At 49.4% G+C, this 25,323-nt stretch overlaps 1 protein-coding gene across 9 annotated transcripts in view; it reads right to left on the minus strand.

Annotated features, from left to right (window-relative positions):
- Positions 1–25,323, minus strand: part of EPS15L1 (epidermal growth factor receptor pathway substrate 15 like 1) — a 98,163-nt gene that overhangs the window by 61,468 nt on the left and 11,372 nt on the right. For all 9 annotated transcript variants that reach the window (XM_030303482.1, XM_030303447.1, XM_030303439.1 and 6 more), the window contains exons 2-7: positions 10,897–10,938; positions 10,608–10,697; positions 10,089–10,136; positions 7,737–7,832; positions 7,033–7,095; positions 4,112–4,237 (exon numbers count right to left, since the gene is read on the minus strand). In XM_030303482.1, coding sequence (XP_030159342.1) covers positions 4,112–4,237; positions 7,033–7,095; positions 7,737–7,832; positions 10,089–10,136; positions 10,608–10,697; positions 10,897–10,938 — 465 coding nt within the window. The remainder of the gene's footprint in view (positions 1–4,111; positions 4,238–7,032; positions 7,096–7,736; positions 7,833–10,088; positions 10,137–10,607; positions 10,698–10,896; positions 10,939–25,323) is intronic.

Below are 25,323 nucleotides of genomic sequence, written 5' to 3' on the forward strand. Positions count from 1 at the left end.
CGAGGCTCCCTGGGGAAGGAAACATGTCTGCCAGAACTCAGATTCCGTGTGCTCGGTGCACACCGGGGTTCAGACGAGGCACTCAAGACGCGTTGGACAACCCCTCGGCAGGTTCTCTGCAAAACCATCAGCTGGTGAAGTACCATCAATTCCAAGATCCCTCCATTGTATTGTGCTCACTTTTTCTAACAAGTGATTGTAATTACAACCATGTCCACCTTGCTTTTCTCTTTATCGTCTCACAAGGAATTCTTAGATAGGAAACACGGCTTGGTTTCGGCACAGGTGCTGCTCCGAACACAAGCCCCCCCACCCCCATTCATGGTGTGCTTGGCCATGGGCACGCGTTCGAGGTCTGTGGGGTCTCGTCTCCTCTCCCATTGGTGGATGGTGAGGCAGGTGACACAGAGCACGCTTGCACCCTCAAGATGAGGCAGGTACAGGTTCCTATACCGGGTCAAAGGCCATGTGCCAGACTGTCTAAACCACAATCAAAGCACTAGCTTCCTGACCCAAGTCAGCATCACCAGAACCAGCAGGCCTGCCTGACTCGGCAACACTGGGCGGGGCGCCAGTACCCAGAGCGAAGCGGACACCTGGGGTCCGAACATGGTCCTTCACATGCCGGGACCTCCTCAATCAGGAGCGACATCAGCCCAGGGACAGTTCTCATGTGCAGGCCCTCCTCCCCAGCCCTGCTGCTGTCCTTGACTTGGGCCCCTCCAATCGTCCACAGAGGCCACAGCCTCCAGTTGGCCTCTTTGCCTCTAATCCTTTCCCCAGGGTTACCACAGGAACTGTTCTAGAATGCACTCTGAGCCTGCCCCTTTGCCTGGCACATGGACCCCATCCCCCCTCCCGTGCCCTACACAGGTCCCTGTACCACAGCCCAGCTTCCAGGGACTCCACCTTGACCTCTAGGGACCCCAAACTGTTCACAGTCCCTTCAAGCATGTGGACGCCCTTTCGGAGGCATTCTGCATCAGGCCGAGTGCTGTATGCCTCTGGTTTCAAATAAGGAAGAGTAACTTTTCCAAGCAGATGGCACTTGCTCAGGGAACCAGGACCAGGATGAGAACTCCTGGCTCCATAGCCTCTCTCTGTCCAGGAGCCCCTCCACCTCAGCACCACAGACATTCGAGACCGCGTCAGTCTCTGTGGTGGGGCTGACCCGGGCACGGCACGGAGTTGAGCAGCATCCTCGGCCTCCACCCACCGGAGGCCAGCAACACCGGACCCAGGTGGGACAACCAGAACTGTCTCCAAACATTGCTCAACATTCCCTGGGGGAGGAATTGCCTGGTAAGAACACCAGCCCTCCCGAGCATGCCTCTGCTCATGCTGCCACGCACCCCTTCTCGTCCCATCGCTGGCAACCCATCTCTTTACTCTAGAGAACACAACCCACAAGTGCCTACTCTAGGAAGCCTTCCCTGCCTGCCCCATACCCCTCTGCCCTGGCAGATCAGGCATCTCCCCTCTGCCACTGTCCTCAGTGGGCAGAATCACAATTACCAGGGAAGCACTGGGTAGTAGGGGCTTTACCAGGGAAGAGTGAGGGACCTGGGGACCACCCAGGACCTCATTCCCATCTCCATGAGACCCTGAGGGGCTTACTGGCCACTCTGAAGGCCCCCATTTCCTCATCTGGAAAATGAAAGTGACGCCAACCGTAACAGGGTGGTTGCAAGTACTAAAGGACTTCATTCGTGCAAAGTGTTCCAGTGGGGCTTGGCACGTATTAAGCCCTCGGTAAAGAAATATTAGGATCTCAACCACTAATTATTTTGGATCTTAACTACTATTTGTTCATTCGACCTTCTGGACTGTACCTAATTTCATCCCCATCTTCCCAGTGCTCAGCACGAGGGCTGGCCCAGGGCAGATTCCAAAACTTCCTGAATGCCTGCATGGACGGTTGGTGCACGGGTGCACAGGTAAATGAATGTATGCATAGGCGCATGGATGCACGAGTATACTGACGCATTCATCATGGACAGCTGGGTGCGCAGATAAATGGGTGCGTGAATATGGATGCACACACAGACGGGTGGGTGCACAGTTATGAATGTGTGTGTGCACGGATACGGATGCACTCGTGCACAGGTGGGCGGGTGAATGGATGTGGATGCATGAGTACATGGATGAACGGGTGCACATAAGGCTGGTGTGTGAAGAAAAGGAGGGAAGGAGAGAGTGGCAGATGAGAAGTGACCCCTGTGTCACAAGAGCTGGAGCCAGGGCAGAAGACTGCAGAACGCGCCCTTCCTAGCCAAGCTCCCCTTCTAACGAAGCACGTTCCACCTCTGTCAAGTCTGTCTTGTTCGTGACTTGGCTCTACAACATGATTATATCCATCATCGGGTACTTTGCAAGGACTGCCAAGTAAAGGCACACAAAGTGCAGGAACGGGTCACCCCATCCCGCTGCAATTAAAACTCAGGCCTTGGAAAAACTATAGGTGATCAGCCAGGGTCCCCATCACAGAGCTCCACAGACACCATGCCACGGCCAAGAGCGAACAAAAGGATTTGAGAGATTCCCCTTTCTTAATTTTTTTTTTTTAATAAACTTTAGTGTATTTACTTAGTGAGAGAAAAAATGGGAAGGAGCAGAGAGAAGGGGAGAGAGGATTCCAAGCAGGCTCCACACTGTCAGTGCAGAACCTGATGCGGGGCTCAAACTCACAAACCCTGAGACCATGACCTGAGCCGAAATCCAGAGTCAGATGCTCAAACAACTGAGCCACCCAGGCGCCCCTCAGTGGCCTTCTTTCAAAGCAAACTGTTAAGGTGGGCTCTACCTGGGTCCTACTAAGCGGGCCAGTGTCCAAAAAAGTCATAATCAAACAGAAACGTTATTAGGTGAATCCAAGTGGACAGGAATTTGCACCTTTCCCAGAGGTTCTACCAAACGTCATGAGCTAGACCCACAGGTGTGGCCTAAGGTAGCAGGGACCATGCTCAGTCCCCTGCTGGGCCCGTGACTGCCACATCGTCACAATCCAGTCCAGACAGATGACATCCCTCCCATCTCAATCCAGAGCAGGGGACTCAGTACAGCCTTGTGGAACTGGGCTTTGTGCAGAGCAAACACACAGTGCCATGATGCAAACCTCACTGGAGGGAAAGCAATCCGGAACAGAAAGCTGTACCTAAAAAATTTGTATTTAGGGGTGCCTCAGTGGCTCAGTCGGTTGAGAGTCCGACTTCAGCTCAGGTCATGATCTCACAGTTTGTGAGTTCGAGCCCTGTGTCGGGCTCTGTGCTGACAGCTCAGAGCCTGGAGCCTGCTTCAGATTCTGTGTTTCCCTCTCTCTGCCCCTCCCCCATTTGTACTCTGTCTCTCTCTGTCTCTCAAAAATAAGTAAAAACAAAAAAAAAATTTTTTTAAATTGTATTTAATAGAAACAAAGCTGAGGATTTTTTGTTTTTTTTTTTAAGCGAATGTATAAATTTTCTCTAAGCTTGCAGCAGAATTTAAAGTAACTTCACCTGGGAACCTGGATGGCTTAGTTAGGCATCTGACTTTGGCTCAGGTCATGATCTCACAGTTCATGAGTTCGAATCCTACATCAGGTGAGCTCATGGCCCCGCTTCAGGCAAATAAGAACCCCACTTTGGGTGAGCCCCACTTCTCTCTCTGTCTGTCCCTCACTCACTTGCGTCCTCTCTCTCAAAAACATAAAAAAATAATCTGCATCTTAAGTTCTTAAGCAGAAAAAAAGTAATTCTAAATAGACAAGAATTATAGATGGACACTCCCACACTTCTCCCCAGAAGCACACAGAGACAGGGAGATCCCGGGCCTGGGTTCAAATCTCACCCCTGCCCACCTCTGGGCCCTGGGCAGTGAGATCACTTCTGAGGCTGCCTCCCCACGTGTGCAATGGGCCCACACCAGCATCTTGTCCCAGGCTGCAGAGCATCTGTGAGCCACATCCATGAAGCCCTAAGCCAGCGTGACTGTAACAAATTCTCCATCCACATCGGCTCTTGCAAAGCCCCCTGATGGTGCACGGCCATGCGTAGAGCCTCCAATGTGTACATGGGGAGCAAGTGCGGGGCCTACGGAATTCAGCAGCACTGCAGGGTGTGAGAGAACCACTTACCCGGCCCAGGACATCAAGAGGCAGCTTTGAGTTCATGAGGACCGGCTTGACTTTGTCTCCAGAGAGCAAACCATTGATGGGTAAGAGGCTTTCAAAAATTCCATCAAATTTGGCCTTTTCTTCCACCTAGTTGGAAAGAAAGTGTGCCTGTGTGAGAATCCAAGATGAGCTCTGACCCGCAGCTGGATGAACACGGGCAAGGACCCACCACTGGCCTCGCCGAAAAGCACAGGACAGCCTCACGGCAGTTCAGAGCGAACTTCTACCCGGTGGCCAAGGTCAATAGGGGGACAGGGCCTGGCCTGGGGCCTCACTCTCCACCACAGGGGCTGCCTGGAAGACAAGGACCACCACTCCCTCCCTCCCAGGAGCGTACTAGGACAAAACAGATGAAGGCCTGAATGGCTGTTCCTTCTTTAGGACAAACGATGAAAACTGGGCATCAACCTACAGAACTAAAAGAGCTCAAGAACCAAATATAAAAATAAACCAAAGACTTAAGGGGGCTCCTGGGTGGCTCAGTTGGTTGAGTGTCCCAACTTCGGCTCAGGTCATGATCTCACAGCTCATGGGGTCGAGCCCCGCGTTGGACTCTGAGCTGACAGCTCAGAGCCTGGAGCCTGCTTCGGATTCTGTGTCTCTTCTCTCTCTGCCCCTCCTCCACTTGTGCTCGCTGTCTCTCTCTCTCTCTCAAAAATAAATAAACATTAAAAAAAAAAAAAAAAGACTTAAGCAACCAATGACCAAAATCAACTTTAAGCAGAGGAAATCCTCTCACAGTAAAGAAAACAATTCTAAAAGCTGCTCCTGAACAGAGAGGTGTGAGGAGGACTGAAGGCACAGAGCGGAAGCTACTGAGTCCAGTCAAACATGAACTGTGGGTCACACATCCAAGGGCCATCGGTGAGGCGGGTCCAGGCAGGGCCCTGAAACCTGCCCTCCTCCAGAAATAAAGCCCACAGCCACTGGCCCCGGGGGACTGCATAACCCTCAGCACCCACTCCGTGAACAAGCCGGAGCTGCTGCTGGGTGCACTAAGAAAACACCCTCAAGGGGCGCCTGGGTGGCTCTGTCGGTTAAGCATCTGACTTCAGCTCAGGTCATGATCTTGTGGTTCATGGGTTCAAGCCCCGCACCGGGTTCGGCAATGTCAGCATTGAGCCCGCTTTGGATCCTCTGTCTCCCTCTCTCTCTGCCCCTCCCCTGCTTGCTCACCTTGGCTCTCAAAAGAAAAGACCCCCCCAACAAGAAGAACGGACAACTAAAATGTGGTGCACCCACACAACGAACTATTATTCAGCCTCAAAAACAAAAGGAGATTCTGACACAGGCTACAATGCGGATGAACCTTGAGGGCATCATGATGATGGACAGAAGCCAGCACACAAAGGGCAGGGGCTGTATCATCCCACTTATGCGAGGTCCCTAGAGGAGTCACACTCCCAGAGACAGGAAGCAGATGGCAAGCTCCAGGGGCCGGGGCAGGGAGAGGGGGTTAGTGTTCATGGGGACAGAGTTTTAGTTTGGAGCAATGAGAAAGTTCTAGAGATGGACGGGGCGGAATGGATGGACAACAACGTGAATGAACCTAACACTAGGGAACTATACTCTTAAAAATGGTCAAGATGGTAACCTTTATGTCCCGTACGTTTTGCCACAATTCAAAAGCAAAAAAGAAAACAGAAAGGAGGGCACAAGCCGATTCTATAGGCACAAGGCCCTCGAGGCACTGAGGTGAGCGCCCCGTGTCGGCCCCGAGGGTCTGGAGCGCTGCTTTGAGCAGCCCCGTGCTCTCCCAACAGAAAAGAACACGTGTCACCTCAGGCTGGTCTGTCAATGTTTCTCTGACTGAAACTTGAAAACAGTCTGCCCCCATCACAGCACCACTCCTTCCCAGCCTGCCGCGCGAGGCCTCGCAGCCTCCTCAGGCACCAGCCCGGCTCCTGGGTCTCCCGAGGCCCCACACAGCCCTGCCAGAAAGGGATCGGAACAGTTCCAGGAACAGGATCTCTCAGGCATTGTTTTCCATAACAAAGCAGCTCGTTTTCAAAGTAGGTGCCTTGCAACTGGACTACGAAGAAGGAAATCCTTTGGTACTGTGACCGCTGCCAGCAAAGAGCTCCCCTGCTCACGGGGGTGACTTTGCAATCCCTTGGTCACTTGAGGCCTCCTCCTGCCCTGTCCCTGCACCAATCTCCCCCTGCCCAAACTCTTCCAAGGAGGGGACAGAAAAACTGTATAAAAAACAGGACAGAGGTACTTGAGGCGGGGACGGGGCGGGGGGGGGGAGGTGTCTTGATTTTATAGCAACACTGTTATTAATGTCAGTATTTAAGCCAAATAAATGGGGAGTGAGGAGGTCTCGGTACGTGGAGGACCGTCTCCGTGCCCCACATGCTTTTCCTTTAGCACTAATTCTGTGCCTATTAGAAGGCACCTCTCGTGTCTTCCTCTGCTGCTTCTAGAAAGACGTGGGACGTGGAGACGGTCCCCATACACTGAGAGAAGATTTTCAAAGAGCAATGAGAGCATGAGAGAGGAAAGAATATCACGTGAACTTGCTAGAAAGAAGAGCGACAGCTGCAAAGACGTCTTGGAGGTCTTCATGCTTGCCAAGTTCTCACAATTGCCTCTTCTATCCTGACGAACCAACCCAGGCAGCAAAAGCCACAGAATATGGCCTAGAAACACAAAATGTGACTGCAAAACCTTAAGAACCCGTTGCCGGAAACTCAGCTAACTGCTTTAGCAGGGCAATGCCCAAAAAGGTCACGGGCATTTCAAGAGATTTTCATCTGCAAAAGTGTTTTGGCCAAATTCTGTGGCAAATAATCATCCCATGCAATGTTTTGAACATCGTAAATGGCTCAAACGACCGCACATGAAGGACGGCCGAAGGGCGCTGACCGGGGCTCACTTACCCTCACAGCCCAATGGGCCTCTGCGGACGGCGGCGTGACCATCAACGGGCTGCTGGTGTCGTGCTGTAAAGGGAGAGAAACGATCACTGGTGGCTGGCCCAGAATTAAACTACGGAGGATGTGTTAAGGGAAAGGATACACATTTCAAAGTGCTTTCAAAATGAGGAAAGACCTCAAAAAGTTAAACGCAGAATTACTGTATGTCCCAGCAACTCCACTCTGAGGTGCAGACCTGAGAGCTGAAAAGAGGTGTGCAAATGCTGGAACATGAATATTTATGTCCACCAACAGATGAATAAATTAACAAAACGGGCTAGACCATACAATGCAACCTGGTTCAGCCATGAAAAGGAACAAAGTATAATACCCGCTACAACACAGAGGAACCCTGAAAGAAGTGAGATCACTGGACAGAACAGGTAAATCCACAGAGACAGAAAGATTAATGGCCGCCAGGGGCTAGGGGAGAGGGAACCGGTGAGTGATTACTTTGTGGGAAAGGGCTTCCTTTCAGGGTGATGGAAACGTTCTGGAACTAGAGAGAGGTGCTGGCTGTACAACACTGTGAATGTACTAAATGTCACCAAGTTGTTCGCTTTAAAACGGTAAATTTTACGTTATATGAATTTCGCCTTGATTAGAAAGAGAGAGAGAGAAAACATGGATGGACAGATGATATTAGAAGAGCATGAACGTGAACTTACGAATTTAGGTGGTGGCATGTTCAAAGTCAGATTGCTCAAGGTAACTTCGTGGCCGCTCTGTGCACAGGCCACTAGTCTCAGTGCAACATAGAAACCCTGCAAATCCAAGAAAGGGGAAGGTGTGAACACCACTCAGCTGGCAATGACAGGGGGTGAGCTGTCTGCAGCCGTGGGCTTCAAGAGAGAAGGATTTCACGTCACTCCAACACTGAAGACTGAACGTGTAAAACTCAAGAGTGTTGAGCCGAACTGGTCTCACCCTGGGAGCACTGTTGAAATGAATATAGCAGGGGCACCTGGGTGGCTCAGTCGGTTGAGCGGCAGACTTCAGCTCAGGTCACAATTTTGTGGTTCATGGGTTCGGGCCCCACGTCAGGCTCTGTGCCAACAGCTCAGAGCCTGGAGCCTGCTTCAGATTCTGTGCCTCCCTCTCTCTCTGCCCCTCCCCACTTTTTGTGCTCTGTCTCTGTCTCTCAGAAATAAATAAACGTTAAAAACAAAATTAAAAATAAATGAATGAGGGGCGCCTGGGTGGCTTAGTCGGTTGGGTGTCCGACTTCGGCTCAGGTCATGATCTTGTGGTTGACGAGTTCGAGCCCTGCGTCGGGCTCTGTGCTGACAGCTCAGGGCCTGGAGCCTGGTTCAGATTCCGTGTCTCCCTCTCTGTCTGCCCCTCCCCCGCTCATGCTCTGTCTCTCTCTCTGTCAAAAATAAATAAACATTAAAAAAATTTTTTTTTTAAAATGAATGAATGAATGTGCCAAAGTGGACTTAGTCCATTACATTCTGAACGCTGCAAAATTTCCATTAAATATAGTTTTTATACCTTTATTGTTTTTCAAGTAAGCTCTATGATTGACGTGGGGCCTGAACTCACAACCCCAAGATCAAGAGTCGCATGCCCTCCATATACTGAGCCACCCAGGTGCCCCTCAAATACATGTATTTTAAGCAATAATGAGCTCCCAACATTTAGGAAAATGCTAGATTAGATAAGTAGCAGACCTGGGTTTAAGATTACAAATAAACAATGACTCAAATACATGTTGATTTTTTAAAAATGGTTTGAAATAGACACAGTTGTTTGGGAATTAACACTCGAGATGCACTGTGATCCCATTGGCCTCGCTGAACATAGCATCTCCCACTCATCCCCCTGTGGCCTGAAATGGACTCACCTCCCACGCAGGGTCAAAGGATCTGAACTAGGCCGTCAGGGGCCTTAACTCCTCCTCACCCTCCTAACCCCAGAACCAGCCATGTTACTGGCTTAGGGAACTCAACGCAGCATAATCGCCTAATTTTAATTGATCGGATAGCCTAAGAACATGAACTGTCTTAAAAGCTCTAAACACCATATGGTCTTTCAAACTTCTTCAAAGAGATAAACACTAGCTCAGCCTTCCTCGGACTGATGTCCACAGAACACCCGAGGAGAGCATACGGAAAAGGGGACGTAAAAAAAGTTTATGGAAACTGCATTAGACAAAGCTAACGGGTTTCTTGTCCACAAGGATCCTCAGAATCTTTTAACGTGCAGATGTACAGTATGAGTCTCAAGAAAGGGAGGAAAAGCTGATGGTGCCTTCCCAATGGATCGGCTCATGGACAGCGGGACACCAGGAAAGACATCCCTTGGGATACAGTTTCGGGAAAGACTGGACTAAATTAAAATAGGATCATTTAAAATCGTTTGTTAAGTACTGTAAATTTCCATTTATAGAACATTCTCAGAATGACAAAATTATGACGGAGAAGGAATGAGTGGTGGCCATGGATCAGGGTGTGATTACTGTGGGGCAACACGAGAGAGATTCTTCTGGGGGGCAGGCAGTTCTGTATCCTGACTATGGTGGTGATTACGTGAGTCTACGCAGGTGATAAAGTTACACAGAACTATGCGCATCAGAAAAAAGCCCAAAAAGTGGTCAGCCCTGAGTAAGGCCTCTAGTTCAGTACTGAGCGTCATGCCTTGGTGACGTAAGCAGCTCTCCCAGCAGGGAGCTGAGGAAGGATATACCGGAACTTCCTGAACTATTTTTGCAACTTCCCTGAGTCTTAAGATATTTCAAAATATCTTAAATATATCAAAATATCTTTGAAAACATTTGCATCACTTGTGAGCACACAAAATCTTAAAAGACACGCTAACCATGAGAAGACAGCTTCAAGTGTTCAAAAGACCTTTATTTCAAAATGAAACCTTCCCATTTTAACGGTCTGAAAGCCACACTCATTACGTCTAGTAACGCTTGTCAGCAGTGATAACAAGGAAGGAAGTGTAGGGGTGACCCAGCCTGTGGGGGCCCTGGCCCGAGCCCCTCCACTTGCTCTGTGTATACGTGTAAATACCTGTTTGTCCAAGAACCCTTTACCTTCTGGGTCGGCCAAGTCCCATATCTGTGGAAACACAAAGATGTTCGTGAATGCAACTGCCCATCGCTGCCTGTTTACTCACAGGGCAGGAGCGCCCAGCGCTGCAGCACGTGGACCTTACGGGTAGGCCAGAGTGGCTACTCCCGGGCTGTGGGTGGGGAGGCAAATTTGGAAAGGGTGAATCACCGGCGCCCCCCACCCCCCCACCCACGGGCACACAGCTGGCCGGTGGCAGGGCCTGGAGAACACTCAGGTCCACTCGGCTCCAAAGCCAGAATCAATCCACCAGCTGTCAGGGTCCGCAAAGCACTCAGGCCTCCCATCCGCTCCCCGAGTGACAAGTGGGCTAACCCACCAGTTACAGCCTGAGAGGCCCGCCGTGGCCAGCCCACTCCCCAGGAGGCATATCCCCTTGGAAGAGGGGTCTGGCCTTCGCCTGCCGGGGGAATCCCGAGGGCGGCCTCAGGAAAGAAGTCACTACCGGTCTTCACGTACCTTCCCGAGGATAATGTCTGAGAGCCCGGACTTCTTCAGAAAAAGTGCAGCTTCACTCGCCCCAACGCGCCCTGTGTATGCCGGGTCTACCTGGAATGGGGGCGCGACTGGTGAGATGAGGCTGCAGTAACCAGAACGGCAGACAAAGCAGCACACAGCCCACTGGCTACTGGCCGATAACGTGGAGGACAGAGAGGGACTCGAGGCCATGCCGGGCTTCCATTCAGGACTGTGCCTACTGAGACACGCCCTCGCTAATTCGATCCCCAAAGACACCCGTGAAACTTACCTGCTTGTAATAAGATTCGTATAAGGGATTTCCAGTGGGAATCTGTAAACGAAACCACAGACACTGGTCAGAAGTGGGCACGTCCTGCCTTCAAAAAAAAGTGCCATCCCCTCAAACAAAGTGTCACTGCTAAAATGTAAATAGTGAAAATCAAAACGTACGCACTTTAAACATCCTCTCCACACAGACCGCAGCTTGTTTTTAGACACAGATCTCATACTTACCCAGTTTGGGAAGCGGAAACGCTACCACTCTTTCACAAGTTCTAATTCCTAACCAACAACTTGGCACTCAGGAAGCAGCAGCAGCTGAACTGACTTCCACTCACCAAAGGAGGGGATTTCACTGTATCCAGGGGCTCAGAGGATCCTCTGAGACTGTTCTCTGGTTCCGGAATCAGAACAGGAGTTTCTGCATATCATCACGTGTCACCAGACACGCAAGCTTCAGACTGGTTTCCCCGCCCCAGACCTGGTCTCCACCCATCCCGTCCTCCACCAGCCAAGAGATGCACACTGACTGGCCCCCACTGGGAGACAGCTGGCCAGTGGCCACTCCTACTGTGGCAGGCAGGAAGTACGAAGTCCTCAGCTCAGCACAGAAGACATTCCACATTCCAGCCATCAGATCCCAAGACGTCACTATTTAGAGAAGGTAACCACCCAGTCGACAGTCATGTGGCTCCCCGATGTGGCTCACTGAGGCCACGTCTGGATCTGGCCTGGTGGACGGCCAAGCCCTCACACTTTGCACCGCGCGTCCGTGGCCTCTCTTCCCGACCCCGGCGAGCCATCCCCCAGGGGAGGTGTCAGCCAGGGAAGAAATTAGGCAGCCACTAAAATGTCAGCTCCAGGGGCACCCGCATGGCTCCGTCAGTTAAGCGTCCGACTTCAGCTCAGGTCATGATCTCTGCAGTCCATGGGTCCGAATTCGGCATCAAGCTCTGTGCTGACAGCTTAGAGCCTGGAGCCTGTTCCAGATTCTGTGTGTGTGTGTGTGTGTGTGTGTGTGTGTGTGTGTGTGTCTCCACCTCTCTGTGCACCTCCCCCGCTCGCATTCTCTCTCTTTCTCTCAAAAAGTAAACATTAAAAACAATTACAAATAATGCCGAGATTACAGTCAGCTCCTCTAGAGGATCCCAACACCTCTGAGTGTATGAAGAGGTGAAAGTATAGAGAACACCACCAAGACAGGATGGAAATAGAAGGAAAAGAGCATGAAGGTCTGAAGGGGAAAAGAGGAAAGTCAAAACAGAAAGAAAGGGAGAAATCCTGAAAAAACAGGGAAAACCAAACGCAGACCAATGTAAAAAGGAAGGCTGGGGAGAAGGAGCCATGGCTTGAGAAAGAAGAGGAGACAACACCAGCGAGAAGGATCAAGAGGTAAGCACATGGGGGGCTCCTGGGTGGCTCAGTCGGTTAAGTGTTCGACTTCAGCCCAGGTCACGATCTCACGGTTCGTGGGTTCGAGCCCCGCGTCGGGCTCTCTGCTGACAGCTCAGAGCCTGGAACCTGCTTCAGATTCTGTGTCTCCCTCTCTCTCTGCCCCTCCCCTGCTCATGCTCTGTCTCTCTCTGTATCAAAAATAAATAAAAACATTAAAAAAAAAAAAAAAAGAGGTAAGCACATGGCCTCAGCCACTCCCCGGCTGGCTGCTTCCTCCTGCCTGGTGCACTTGCCCCACCCTGTCACTGGGGGAGTCTGTCACCCTCAGCTCCCAGGGGCCTTAGACGGCAGTGCCCGCCATCACACCCCGTGTAACCTCCTGGGTTTAAACCTCTGGCGTCCTTCCAAAGCACATCACATCTCCTCAGAGGAGGTAAGGCCAGCAGAGGAAGCGAAGTCAGGCAGGCTGTTTGTCAAGGGGACAGTGGCCGGGTCCTGACAACACATCCCGTGCCGGTGGTTCACGGGAAGGGAATGCGCAGGCCCCAGGGACCTCCACCTTGATGGCAAAGATCCCCTTCCCACCAATAATCAGAGAGTCTGAAATGCATTGCCAGTGGGATTTTTTTTTTTTTTTTTTAAGATCTCACGGCAGGCAAGAAAGAAGTTTCCAAGCTGCTATAATTCCAGGACAAAAGTTATGGTATTGGGGGCATACAGAGTCAACAACTGCCTCAAACTTCCCAAATGCTTCTGTGCTACTGGATCCACAATCAAGAAAAACAAGACCCTGAAAAGCCTCTGCAGCACCAGACCCAAAGCTCCAACCGTCTGTGCTAAGGGCTCATCCCCCAGGCATTCTATGGCCAGGTTTTAATCCCACATGATCCACAGGTGATGGAAAAACCACTGGAGAAGCCTCGACTATTCCTCTCTTTGGAAGTCGATTTAGTGAAGCTGGGACAAAGACCGCAATTAGAGGTTTTGATCTGATTACTCACACTTCAGCTACTGCAAAAGCCGAAGGGGAGAAAGAAGGGACACCACCAGATCTAATTGGTACTTGCTCTCACCACACTGCCTCAGCCTGGGGACGGGTGGAGTCAGGTCTGCAAGCTGCCTGATGCGCCCCTGAAGACACCTGCTGCTAGCCAACACCATGAACCTCCTGAAGACAGGCAGTCTATGTGGCCAGCTCCTGGGCAAGACCTCCGTCACAACCAGCTCGCAGCATCACAACTAGCAGGCGCAGGCAGCGGCTCCCAGAGGGAGTGTTGCAGCTGCTGGGGCAGGGCGCGCTGAGAGTGGACACCTGCACTGTTTGCTTTTGTTTGACCCCAGACAAAGCCTGGGGCACACACAGAAAGGGGGGACGGGGCTTTCAGTGTAAGAGGCTGCGGAGAGCTGGGCGAGGTCTTAGAAAATGGAAGTAGGACAGAGCCGGCCTGGGACGGCAATCTCCTTCACCAACTCACTCTGCTAAGGGGCCAGCTTCAACTTACAGTGACTGAATCACTGATGAGGTTCAGTCAAAAGTTTGATTTTGACCTTTCAGCTGCTTGTCGTATCTTAAAATACACAGAGATAACATGAAAAGTTCCTGTGGCCTCTTTGCTCTCTCCTCCAGCCTAGATGCACTTTACAAGCGGGGATGGCAGGGAGGGGAGCATAGCAAGGAGTTCACACCCTTCTGTGGGGTGGGCTTTAAAACACCACAGTTCATGTGAGCACATGCAGTTTTAAGGCTGGGGAAACGCAGCTCGAGATGAAGGAAGGACACAGCAGAACCACTTTGGAGGGGAAATCTTCTGAAGATCGGGGTTCCAGCCACTCCTAAACCTCCCAGGATTGAATTCACCCAGTTCGGATCGCCACTTTTGTCCACAGGCAGGACCCTTCCTAAATCCTTATGCCTGGAACCAGGAGAATTCCCACTCTTCCAGGAAAGGATGTGCTCTCGTGCAAAACAAAGCAAACAATCGCCAGTCTTGCTCATTTCAAAATGGCATTCTTTAAAGGAAACTAGTTTTTGTTTTAGGACTTTTAAGGTTTCTTTTTAATTTATTTTTGAGAGAGAGAGAGAGAGAGCACACAAGCAGAGGAAGGATGGGGAGGGGGGGGAGAGAGAGAGAGAGTGAGAGTGAGAGTGAGAGAGAGAGAGAGAGAGAGAGAGAGAGAGAGAATCCCAAGCAGGCTCTGCACTGTCAGCATAGAGCCTGACGCGGGGCTTGAACTCACAAACCGTGAGACCATACCTGAGCCGAAATCAAGAGTCAGATGCTTAGCCAACTGACCACTCAGGTGCCTCTGTTTTGGAACTTTTAAAAAAAGTTTTAATATCTTGCACTAACAAATAGGGGATCACATTTATGAAGCACTCACTGTTTTCCATCCAGTACCTCATTTAATCCTCCAACCACACTACAGCACAGGTACCCAACGTACAGGTGCTAAGACTGAGGTTACCTTGCCCAGGGTCACAGAGCCAATGAGTGACAGAGCCAGAGGAACACCCAGGTCACGTGGCCCTAACCTACTCTGCATGCTGCAAAAATAGCCCAGGCAGCTGGGCACTCGGGCACAGCACAGCCTCCCAAGCATGGTAGCCTGGGAAAACGCAGACTCATGATTATATGACTGTGCATTTTATTCCACTGAAGAGATCAGACTGCAAGACTCAACTCAAGTACATAAACTGACTTGAAAACCAGCACAGCCTGTCATTGATTTCCCCAAGAAAGCCAAGACCCCATAATGGCTGTATCTATCTACCTGTCTTTCTTTCTCTTTCTTTCTTTGTTTCTTTCTCTCTTTCTTTCTTTCCTTCTTTCTTTCTTTCTTTTTTTACTGTCATATATCTTCTTTTTTTAGGTTCCAGTGTAGTTAGCACACGTGTTTTGTTAGTTTCAGGTGTACAATATAGTGATTCAACAGTTCTATATACTACTCAGTGCTCATCAAGATAACTGTACTCTTTTTTTTTTTTTTTTCAACGTTTATTTATTTTTGGGACAGAGAGAGACAGAGCATGAGCGGGGGAGGGGCAGAGAGAGAGGGAGACACAGAATCGGAAACAGGCTCCAGGCTCTGAGCCATCAGCCCAGAGCCTGTGACGCGGGGCTCGAACTCACGGACCGCGAGATCGTGACCTGGCTGAAGTCGGACGTTTAACCGACTGCGCCACCCAGGCGCCCCAATAACTGTACTCTTTAAATTTTTTTAATGTTTATTTCTTTTTGAGCGAGACAGAGCATGAGCAAAGGAGGGACAGAGAGAGAAGGAGACACAGAATCGGAAGCAGGCTCTAGGCTCTGAGCTGTCAGCACAGAGCCCAACGCAGGGCTTGAACTCATGAGCTGCAAGATCATGACCTGAGCTGAAGTGGGATGCTTAACTGAGCCACCCAAGCGCCCCAAGATAACTGTGTTCTTTACTCCCCATCGCCTGTTTCCCCCATCCCCCAACCTACCTCCCCTCTGGTAACCAACTGTTTGTTCTCTATAGTTAAGAGTCTTTTGGGGGGCACCTGGGTGGCTCAGTCTGTTAAGTGTCTGACTCTTGATTTCAGCTCAGGTCATGATGTCACGGTCATGAGACGGAACCCCATGTTGATTTCCACACTGGGCATGGAGCCTGCTTAAGATTCTCTCCCTCTGCCTCTCTCCTCTGCTCGCACTCGCTCTCTTAAAAAAAAAAAAAAAAAAAAAAAAAAAAAGGTTGGGCATCTGGGTGGCTCAGTCGGTTAAGCCTCCAACTCTTGACTTCGGTTCAGGTCATAATCTCACAGTTCATGAGTTCGAGCCCCACGCTGGGCTCTGCCCTGACGGTGTGGAACCTGCTTGAGATTCTCTCTCTCCCTCTCTGCCCCTCCTCACTTGTGTGAACACTCTCTTTCTCTGAAAATAAATAAATAAAAGTTTAAAATAAATAATTTAAAAAAAATTTTTTTAACGTTTATTTATTTTTGAGACAGAGAGAGACAGAGCATGAACGGGGCAGGGTCAGAGAGAGGGAGACACGGAATCTGAAACAGGCTCCAGGGTCTGAGCTGTCAGCACAGAGCCCGACGTGGGGCTCGAACTCACGGACCGCGAGATCATGACCTGAGCCGAAGTCGGCCGCTTAACTGACGGAGCCACCCAGGTGCCCCTAAAAATAAATAATTTAAAAAAAAATTAAAATCTCTTTTGATTTGTCTCTTCTTTCCATTGTTCATTTGTTTTGTTTCTTAAATTTCACATATGAGTGAGATCATATGGTATTTGTCTTTCTCTAGCTGACTTATTTCACTTAGCATAATATACTCTAGCTTCATCCACATCATTGCAAATGGCAAGATTCCATTCTTTCTTATGGCTGAATAACATATGCCACATCTTCTTTATCCATCCATCCATCAATGGACACTTGGGCCCCTCCTTCCATAGTTTGGCTATTGTAAATAATGCTGCAATAAACATAAGGGTGCATATATCCCTTCAAATTAGTGTTTTTATACTCTTTGGATAGACACCCAGTAGGATGGTTCTATTTTAAATTTTTTGAGGAATTTCCATACTGTTTTCCACAGTGGCTGCACCAGTTTGCATTCCCATCAATAGTGCACAAGAGTCCCCCTTTCTCCACATCTTTGCCAACATTTATTGTCTCTTGGGTTTTTGATTTTAGCCATTCTGACAGATGGGAGGTGATAGCTTGTTATGGTTTTGATCTGTATTTCCCTGATGATGAGTTATTTTGGAAGAACAAATATTGTTAAAACGTCTATACCACCCAAAGCAATCTATAGATTTAAATGCAATCCCTATCAAAATACCAACAGCACTTTTCACAGAACTAGAATAAAAAATCCTAAAATTTCTATGGAACCACAAAAGACCCTGAATAGCCAAAGCAATCTTGAAAAAAGAAAAACAAAGCTGGAGGTGTCATAATTCTAGACTTCAAGTTATATTACAGAACTATACTAATCAAAACAGTATGGTACTGCATAGATAGATCAATGGAAACAGAATAGAAAGCCCAGAAATTAATCTCTGACAAAGCAGGAAAGAATATGCAATGGGAAAAAGACAGTATCTTCACAGAAGGTGCTGGGGAAACTGAACGGCAACATGCAAAAAAATGAAATTAGACCACTTTCTTACACCATACACAAAAAATAAACTAAATGGATTAAGGACCTAAATGTGAGACCTGAAACCATAAAGATCCTAGGAGAGAACACAGGCAGTAATCTCTCCAACACTAGTCGTAGCAACGTCCTTCTAGATAGGCCTCTTGAGGCAAGGGAAACAAAAGCAAAAATAAACTATTGGGACAAGGTCAAAATAAAAGTCCTCTGCATGGCAAAGGAAACAAACTACAAAACTAAAAACACCCTACTAATGGGAGGAAATATTTGCAAATGGCATATCCAATAAAGGGTTAGTATCCAAAATATAAAAAGAACTGATACAACTCAACACCAAAAACAAAAAAAAAACAAAAAAAAACAAACAAAAAACCCAAATAATCTAATTAAAAATGGGTGGAAAACATGAACAGACATTTCCCTAAAGACATCCAGATGGCCAAAGCACATGAAAAGATGCTCAATGTCACTCACCATCAGGGAAATGCAAATGGTTGTGTTTTTCAACCCAGTTGCCAAGTTTTGCAGGAATTAGGCATGTAACACTAAGAGACATCCCGTTCTGAGTTTCTACTTGGAAAACCAGAAGCCGATGCAAAAATGCAGCCCAGTACTCACTTAATAATCCTTGCATTTCTGTTTTCCACTTGGCATTAGCTGCCCTCCCTGCTTACAAAGCCATCATCTTGGCTATGTGCACAGTCATATTCTGCAGCTGAGGAAAGTGGAATTTAGCTCAGCAGCATTCAAAAAACATCAGAAAACACTGGGGCATCCCTAACTGCCCAGCAACGACCAGTTTTCTCCAACGGCACCATCGCGGGGGGGGGGGGGGTCTAAACCCCAGGTAAGGTAAGCATTGCTGACAGAAGGAGAACACTGAGGTGAGAAAGAGCTTTTTATAAGTCACAAGGAAAAAGACATCTTCATTTAAAAATGAGCAAAGTCAAAGACAAAGGTGACTCAGAAAGAAAAGATGTGGCAAAGTTGGGGGAAATGTTCAATTTCGGTATTACAAGAGAGTGACGCGCCAGCGCCTGCTATCAGCTTGGCGGGGTCAGAGAGAGGTTGCTGGGCAGAGCTAGCAAAGAGGGAACAAGCATCTTGGGCCGTGCCAGTGGGAAGATGGCCAAGTGGCTTTTCTGGAGGGTAGTGCCACCCCACACACTCCTGATAGGCAGGTTTTAACTTGATTCCTACCAAACCCCAGCAAGATTTGCTGGTAGATAAAAAGAAGATTATTCTAAAATGTATGGAGACAGGCAAGGGAACCAAAATAGCTAAACAATTCTGAAAAAGAAAAAGAAAGCGGGAGGAACCAGTCTACCTGATTTCAAGACTCACTACAAGGCTGCAGTAATGGAGGCGGCATGGCAGCGATGGAGGGGTAGACACACAGGGCCAGGGAACAGAGCCCAGAGCCCAGAAAGAGACACAGGTGTGCCCAACCAAGTCCTGACAAAGGTGCAGAGCCATTTAGGAAAAGGAAAGAGGCCTGTTCCACATACGGTGCGGAAGCAACTAGACATCCAGTGGACATCCAATGGAAGAAAAAGAGCCTTGGGGCACCTGGGTGGCTCAGTTGGTTAAGTGTCCAACTTTTGGTTTCACCTCAGGTCATGATCTCACGGTTTTGTGAGTTCGAGCCCTGTGTCGGGCTCTGTGCTGGCACCACAGAGCCTGCTTGGGATTCTCTCTCTCTCTCCCTCTCTCTCTGCCCCTCCCCTACTCGCACTGTTTCTGCCTCTCTCAAAATAAACTTAAAAAACGAAAAGAGAAGGAAAGAAAAAGAAAGGAAAAGAAAAGGAGCCTCAACAGAATCTCACACTAGATTTCTACAAAAATTAACTCCAAATGGATCACAGGCTTAAACGGAAAACTATAACACTTTTGGGCAAAAACATAGGAGAAAATATTCAGGATCAAGGGCTGGGCAAAGAGTTCTTAGACTTGATACCAACAGCCTGACTCATAAAGGAAAAACTGATAAAGTTGGACCTGATCAAAATTAAAAATGGTTGCTCTGTGAAAGACCCTGGTAAGAGGAGGATAAGCCAAGCCACAGAAATATTTGCAAATCACAGATCTGACAAAGGATTAGTACCCAGCATATATAAAGAGCTCTCAAAATTCAGCAGCAAAAAGCAAACAATCAAATGAGAACGCAGGCACGAGACATTTCACCAAGAGAATGCACAGATGTCAAGTAAGGCCACGAAAAGATGGTCAGAATATGTTGGTCATTAGAGAAAATGCAAATCAGAACCACTTGCAGATGCCACCACACACCTATCAGAATGGCCAAAAGAACAGTGACCCCAGTGAGCACGCAGAGAAACTGGACCACTTCCACGTTGCCGGTAGGATGGTAAAAAGGTACAGCTACTCTGGAAAACAGTTTAGCAGTTTCTTTGTTTTTAATTAATTTATTTTTTACTTTACTTGGCATATGGTGCAGTAATGATTTCAGGAGTAGAATCCAGCGATTCATCCATCCCCTGTGTGACACCGAGGGAGTGCTCATCCCAACAAGTGTCCTCCCTAATGCCCCTTGCCCATGTAACCCAACCCCCCCACCCACAACCCCTCCAGCGACCCTCTGTTTGTTCTCTATATTTAAGAGTCTCTTATGTTTTGTCCCCCTCCCTGTTTTTATATTATTTTTGCTTCCCTTCCCTTCTGTTCATCTGTTTTGTATCTTAAATTCCTCATGAGTGAAGTCATATGATATTTGTCTTTCTCTAATTTTGCTTAGCAAATACCCTCTAGTTCCATCCATGTTGTTGCAAATGGCAAGACTTCATTCTTTTTGGTTGCCGAGTTAATACTCCATTGTATGTATGGAGTGTGTATTAACACACACACACACACACACACACACACACACACACACCACATCTTCTTTACCATTCATCTGTCGATGGACATTTGGAGTTTAGCAGTTTCTTAGAAAGAATTAAACCTGCAACTGTCATGAGACCCAGCAACTGTCCTGGGCATTCATCCAGAGAAATGAAGACTTAGGCTCACATAACACCCTGTACTCACATGTTCAGTGCAGCTTTATTCATCATCGCTCCAAACTGGAAACACACTAAACATCCTTCAATGAGTTAAGCAAACTGTGACCCCCCCTCCATGGAATACTACCTGCCAATGAAAAATGCCAACAAATGAACTACTGATACACACAACAACCTGGAAAACTCTCTCCAGAGGATTATACTAAGTAAAAAAGGCCAATCTCCAAAGGTTACATGCTACATGATTCCGTTATACAACATTATTAAGATGCTGAAATTATGGAAATGAACAGATCAGTGGTTACCAGGGGTTAAGGAAGTAAGGGGAGTGGCTAAAAAGGACCAAGAGGAGGGATCCTTGTGCGGGATGGAGCCCATCTGCATCTGACCCCAACAATGTCAAAGTCTTGGTTGTGATAGTGTACTACAGATTTGCAAAATGTTACCACTGCAGGAAACTGAGTGAAGGATACACAGGGCCACCCTGCATTATTTTTCCAAACTGCATGTAAATCTACAATTATCCCAAAATAAATTTTTAAAAGAGAGTGAGAGACAGGAGGCCTCACAACCAAATAACAAGGTCACCTTTTCAGACAATCAGGGAAATTTGAATAGGGACTGCATATCAGTCGGGTAATACTAAGGAATAATTAAATGTGTAAGGTGTTGGGGCTCCTGGGTGGCTCGGTCAATTAAGCGTCCAACTCTTTTTTTTTTTTTTTTTTTTTTAATTTTTTTTTCAACGTTTTTATTTTATTTTTGGGACAGAGAGAGACAGAGCATGAACGGGGGAGGGGCAGAGAGAGAGGGAGACACAGAATGGGAAACAGGCTCCAGGCTCCGAGCCATCAGCCCAGAGCCTGATGCGGGGCTCGAACTCACGGACCGCGAGATCGTGACCTGGCTGAAGTCGGACGCTTAACCGACTGCACCACCCAGGCGCCCCTTAAGCGTCCAACTCTTGATTTTGGCTCAGATCATGATCTCATGGTCATGATCACATCGGGCTCCGTGTGCTTGAGATTCTCTCTCCCTCTCTCTCTGCCCCTCTCCCACTCATCCATGCATGCACTCTCTCCCTCTCCCTCAAAATAAGCTTTAAAAATGAATGAATGAATGAATGAATGAATGAGTGAATAAACAAATACATAGATAAAATGGTGTTGATAGGGCACCATGGTCATATAAAGACAAATGGTCTTACTGTTAGAGATGCATATTTAAAAATTTTTTTTTTCAACGTTTATTTATTTTTGGGACAGAGAGAGATAGAGCATGAACAGGGGAGGGGCAGAGAGAGAGGGAGACACAGAATCAGAAACAGGCTCCAGGCTCTGAGCCATCAGCCCAGAGCCTGACGCAGGGCTCGAACTCACAGACCGCGAGATCGTGACCTGGCTGAAGTCGGACGCTTAACCGACTGCGCCACCCAGGCGCCCCTAGAGATGCATATTGAAACGTGATTTCTGAGATTTAAAATAAAAACCTCAGAAATAAAAATGTATATGGCAGAGGAGGTCAAGGGATGGTAGACAAGTGCAGAGAGATTTGAAAAAATGACATTTGTTGTAAACGGGTGGTGAGAAATGGGAGTTCATCACAAACTCTTCCCTCTACTTCGAGTGTGTGTAAAATTTTACAGAAAGACCGACATTTGATATGTTTCTGCTTCGGCAAGGATCCTAATGGTACAAGCTGCTTCACGTGTTAAGTATGATGAACAAAGAGTGGCTTTATCACCAGCACTGTCATACTTTTGTCAAAAAGTAAAAACTAGCACTTCTTTAACACACACACACACACACACACACACACACACACACACACCCTTCCACTACTGCAAGGTCTCCCCTTGGGAGGTCTACCCTGAGGAAGTGATTAACTATGCAGGAGGTGGGGAAAGGCAAGAGGGACGTATCAGTTCACCCTGCTTGAGGGCAAGGACTGCAGGTGACAGCAAAGGTTGAAAACAGGTGAGAAGAATACACCACAAAGCAGTAAAAAACAGCAAGAGGGGCGTCCGGGTGGCTCGGGGCGGTTGAGCGTCCGACTTCGGCTCAGGTCATGATCTCGCGGTTTCTGAGTTCGAGCCCCACGTCGGGCTCTGTGCTGACAGCTCGGAGCCTGGAGCCTGTTACGGATTCTGTGTCTCCCTCTCTCTCTGCCCCTCCCCTGTTCATGCTCTGTCTCTCTGTCTCAAAAATAAATAAACGTTAAAAAAAAACAAAAAACAAAACAGCAAGGGCAGAACCCTTATGCGTGGGCTACGATCATCAGGTATTTGCAAAGGGAGGGTCCAAGCCAGCACACACGGTCACGGCCCGGCTACAAGCGCACAGTGATCATATACGCACACGGACCTGAATGTGGCAGGACGGAAGCCACAGGCTAAGAGATGTGGTTGCCCCCTGTGGCTCTGAGTTTGCCAGCGTTCTACATCAGTGCACCCTGCTTCACTGCTTTTGTGAGTAAGACAGAAAAGGGAAAGACATTCAAGGAGAAGAGGGGTCTGAAGCTACGTGATTCTCCCTGGGGACCCTAATGACCGCCATGACGAAAGAAAGACAAGCTGAAGGTGTGTGTACCTGCCATTGGGCACAGGGTACGGCACCTCCACCCCACTGGGAACTCAAGGCCTGCGGTGGGGACGGGAAGCGGGGGGTAAGGGCTGCAGTCCCCAACCACAAGGAGAACCAAAGAGCAAGAGAACCATGCCTGAAAGTTTGGACACACAGTGAAGCATCGAGGCAACCAACACAGCCAGAGGGAGTTCAGGGCCAGGACTACCTGGAGACTCGAGGCGTAAACGCTTCAGCACTGCTGGGAGCCCACTGCTCTTGCCCCATCTACCAGAAATGGAAGTAAAAGAGAAACTGAGGTCACCCAAGGCAACCTTCCCGCCCTGACATGCCACCCTGTGCAGGAGGCAGGACCTACACTGAGTCCCAAAGGTCTCCACCCACACCTCTTGGCCCCGCACTCCTGGCACCAGGGGAAGCAGACCCACACAGAGGTCAACAGTGCCACCAGACAGATGCGGACTCAAGTCCTACCCCACCACTAGTGTGCTGTGCAACCCTGGGGAAGGTGAGCAGCCTCTCTGTGCCTCAGTTCCTTCATCTGGAAAATAAGGATAAGCATTCCCACCACCAGAGACTGACCTGGGGTGAGCTCTCCTCCAGTGCTGGCTGTTTATAGTTCTGTGCTCTCCCTTGTCCTCTCCTTCCACCGTCTCCCATGCGAAAATGTATCCCATTCCCGTAAATGTTCCCTCAGCCCAGTTCTACCTCAAGCTACTGACCGCCCCTTTCCCAGAAGACTTCCTGAAAGAGTGGTCTGCCCTTGGACTTATAAATTCATTCATTCACTCAATCAACAAACCAAAGGTTAAGTTCACACTATGAGGAGGAATCAAGCATACAAAAGGGTGTGAGACACAGCTTTAGGGCTCAAGATGGGGAGACACGCAGGCAAAGTGAGCCCGTGACTGCAGCACAAGGTGCCATGGGACATGAGGGGATGGCGGGATGCACAGCCGAAGCCTCCGGAGCCTGAGCGAGGGGTCAGCGATGGGCAAGGTGGGCTCTAGGACAGAGGGGGCCGCCAGGGACCTGGGCTCATTCAGCACGGTTTCAGCCAGCCACAAGAGTGGACACAGTGAGGTAACAGGGTGTGTGCCTGCCCTGCTGAAAAGCCCGGAACGTGATCCCCAAGGCGACCTGAGCAGATGTGCACACGAGCCAGTGAACTAAATATGCACTTAGCTACGCAGAGTGGGTGACAGGGGAGCACCCACAGGAAGCAACCAGGGAGAGACTTGGGCAGGCCTCCAGGATGATGAGGCCAAGGAATGCAACCACTCACGGCACACAAACACAGACAACATGAGCCATTCACCTTCACACGTTTCTCTGGGATGTCCCTATGGGCCATCGAGGTGGAAACCTCTGCCATTCCTACAGAATGCCTCGTGGAGCTCCTAGTCTGGAGGGGAATGTCATTACACGCGACAACACACACTGAGGGCCATTAAGGGCTGGGAGGAAAAGACGGGGACAGCAGGGGCACTCGGCAGCCCAGACACGTACCTGCGAGGGCAGGAAGACCGGCCCTGCCCCAGCTGAGCCTGCCCGAAGGGATGCAAGGCAACAAGCAGGCCAAGGACACCAGCAACACAGACAGAAGGAGGCACCACTGGCCGGAAAACACCAAGGGAGGAGGGTCCTGAGGGGACTGGGGGACGGGCATGTGGGGAGCAGTAGGAGGGTTGAGTGCAGCCACAGAGGGCAGGTGGATGGCCCTGGAAAGGGTCAGGCAATGAGAGCCCCCAGGACCTTGCCTGGGCAGCCGAGGTGGAGCAGGGAGCAGATTCGAGCTCATTCTCCCCAAAGTGCTGTTTAAGATGAAAAGTGGCCCCGGCCTCCCCAGAGCCCTCCCTGGATATGGCTCCTCCTAGCATCACAGAGAACAGCCCCCATCCGTTCTGTCCTTCCTCCCTCTGTATGGTGGAGCAGTCCCTGAACAGACTCACAGGGGCGACAGCTCAGCAGTAAGGGCCCCCACACAGCAGAGCACCTACCACCTTCCTCGAGAATGCCCACTTCCCACAAGGCTCCCAGCTTTCCCCAAGGGGCCCTGAATCTTCCCGAAATTCCTTTCCTAGATCAGACACCCTGGGCCATCTTCTGAGCCCTGGCCCGATATTTGGCCATCCCCCAAGAGAGCCCACTGCCCGGGACTCAGGGCTCCCCAAGGCGGATGGGGTCAGCAGCTCTCCATGCCCCTCCCCTCCACTCTGCGGATGGCATCATCAGCTTCCTGGCACCACTGCTCTTCTGTGGAGCCTGGGGGTCCTCTAGGCACCAGGCACCGAGTAGGCTCC

Source organism: Lynx canadensis, chromosome A2 (genome assembly GCF_007474595.2).
Source record: "Lynx canadensis isolate LIC74 chromosome A2, mLynCan4.pri.v2, whole genome shotgun sequence".
In the NCBI taxonomy this organism is placed as follows: Eukaryota; Metazoa; Chordata; class Mammalia; order Carnivora; family Felidae; genus Lynx; species Lynx canadensis.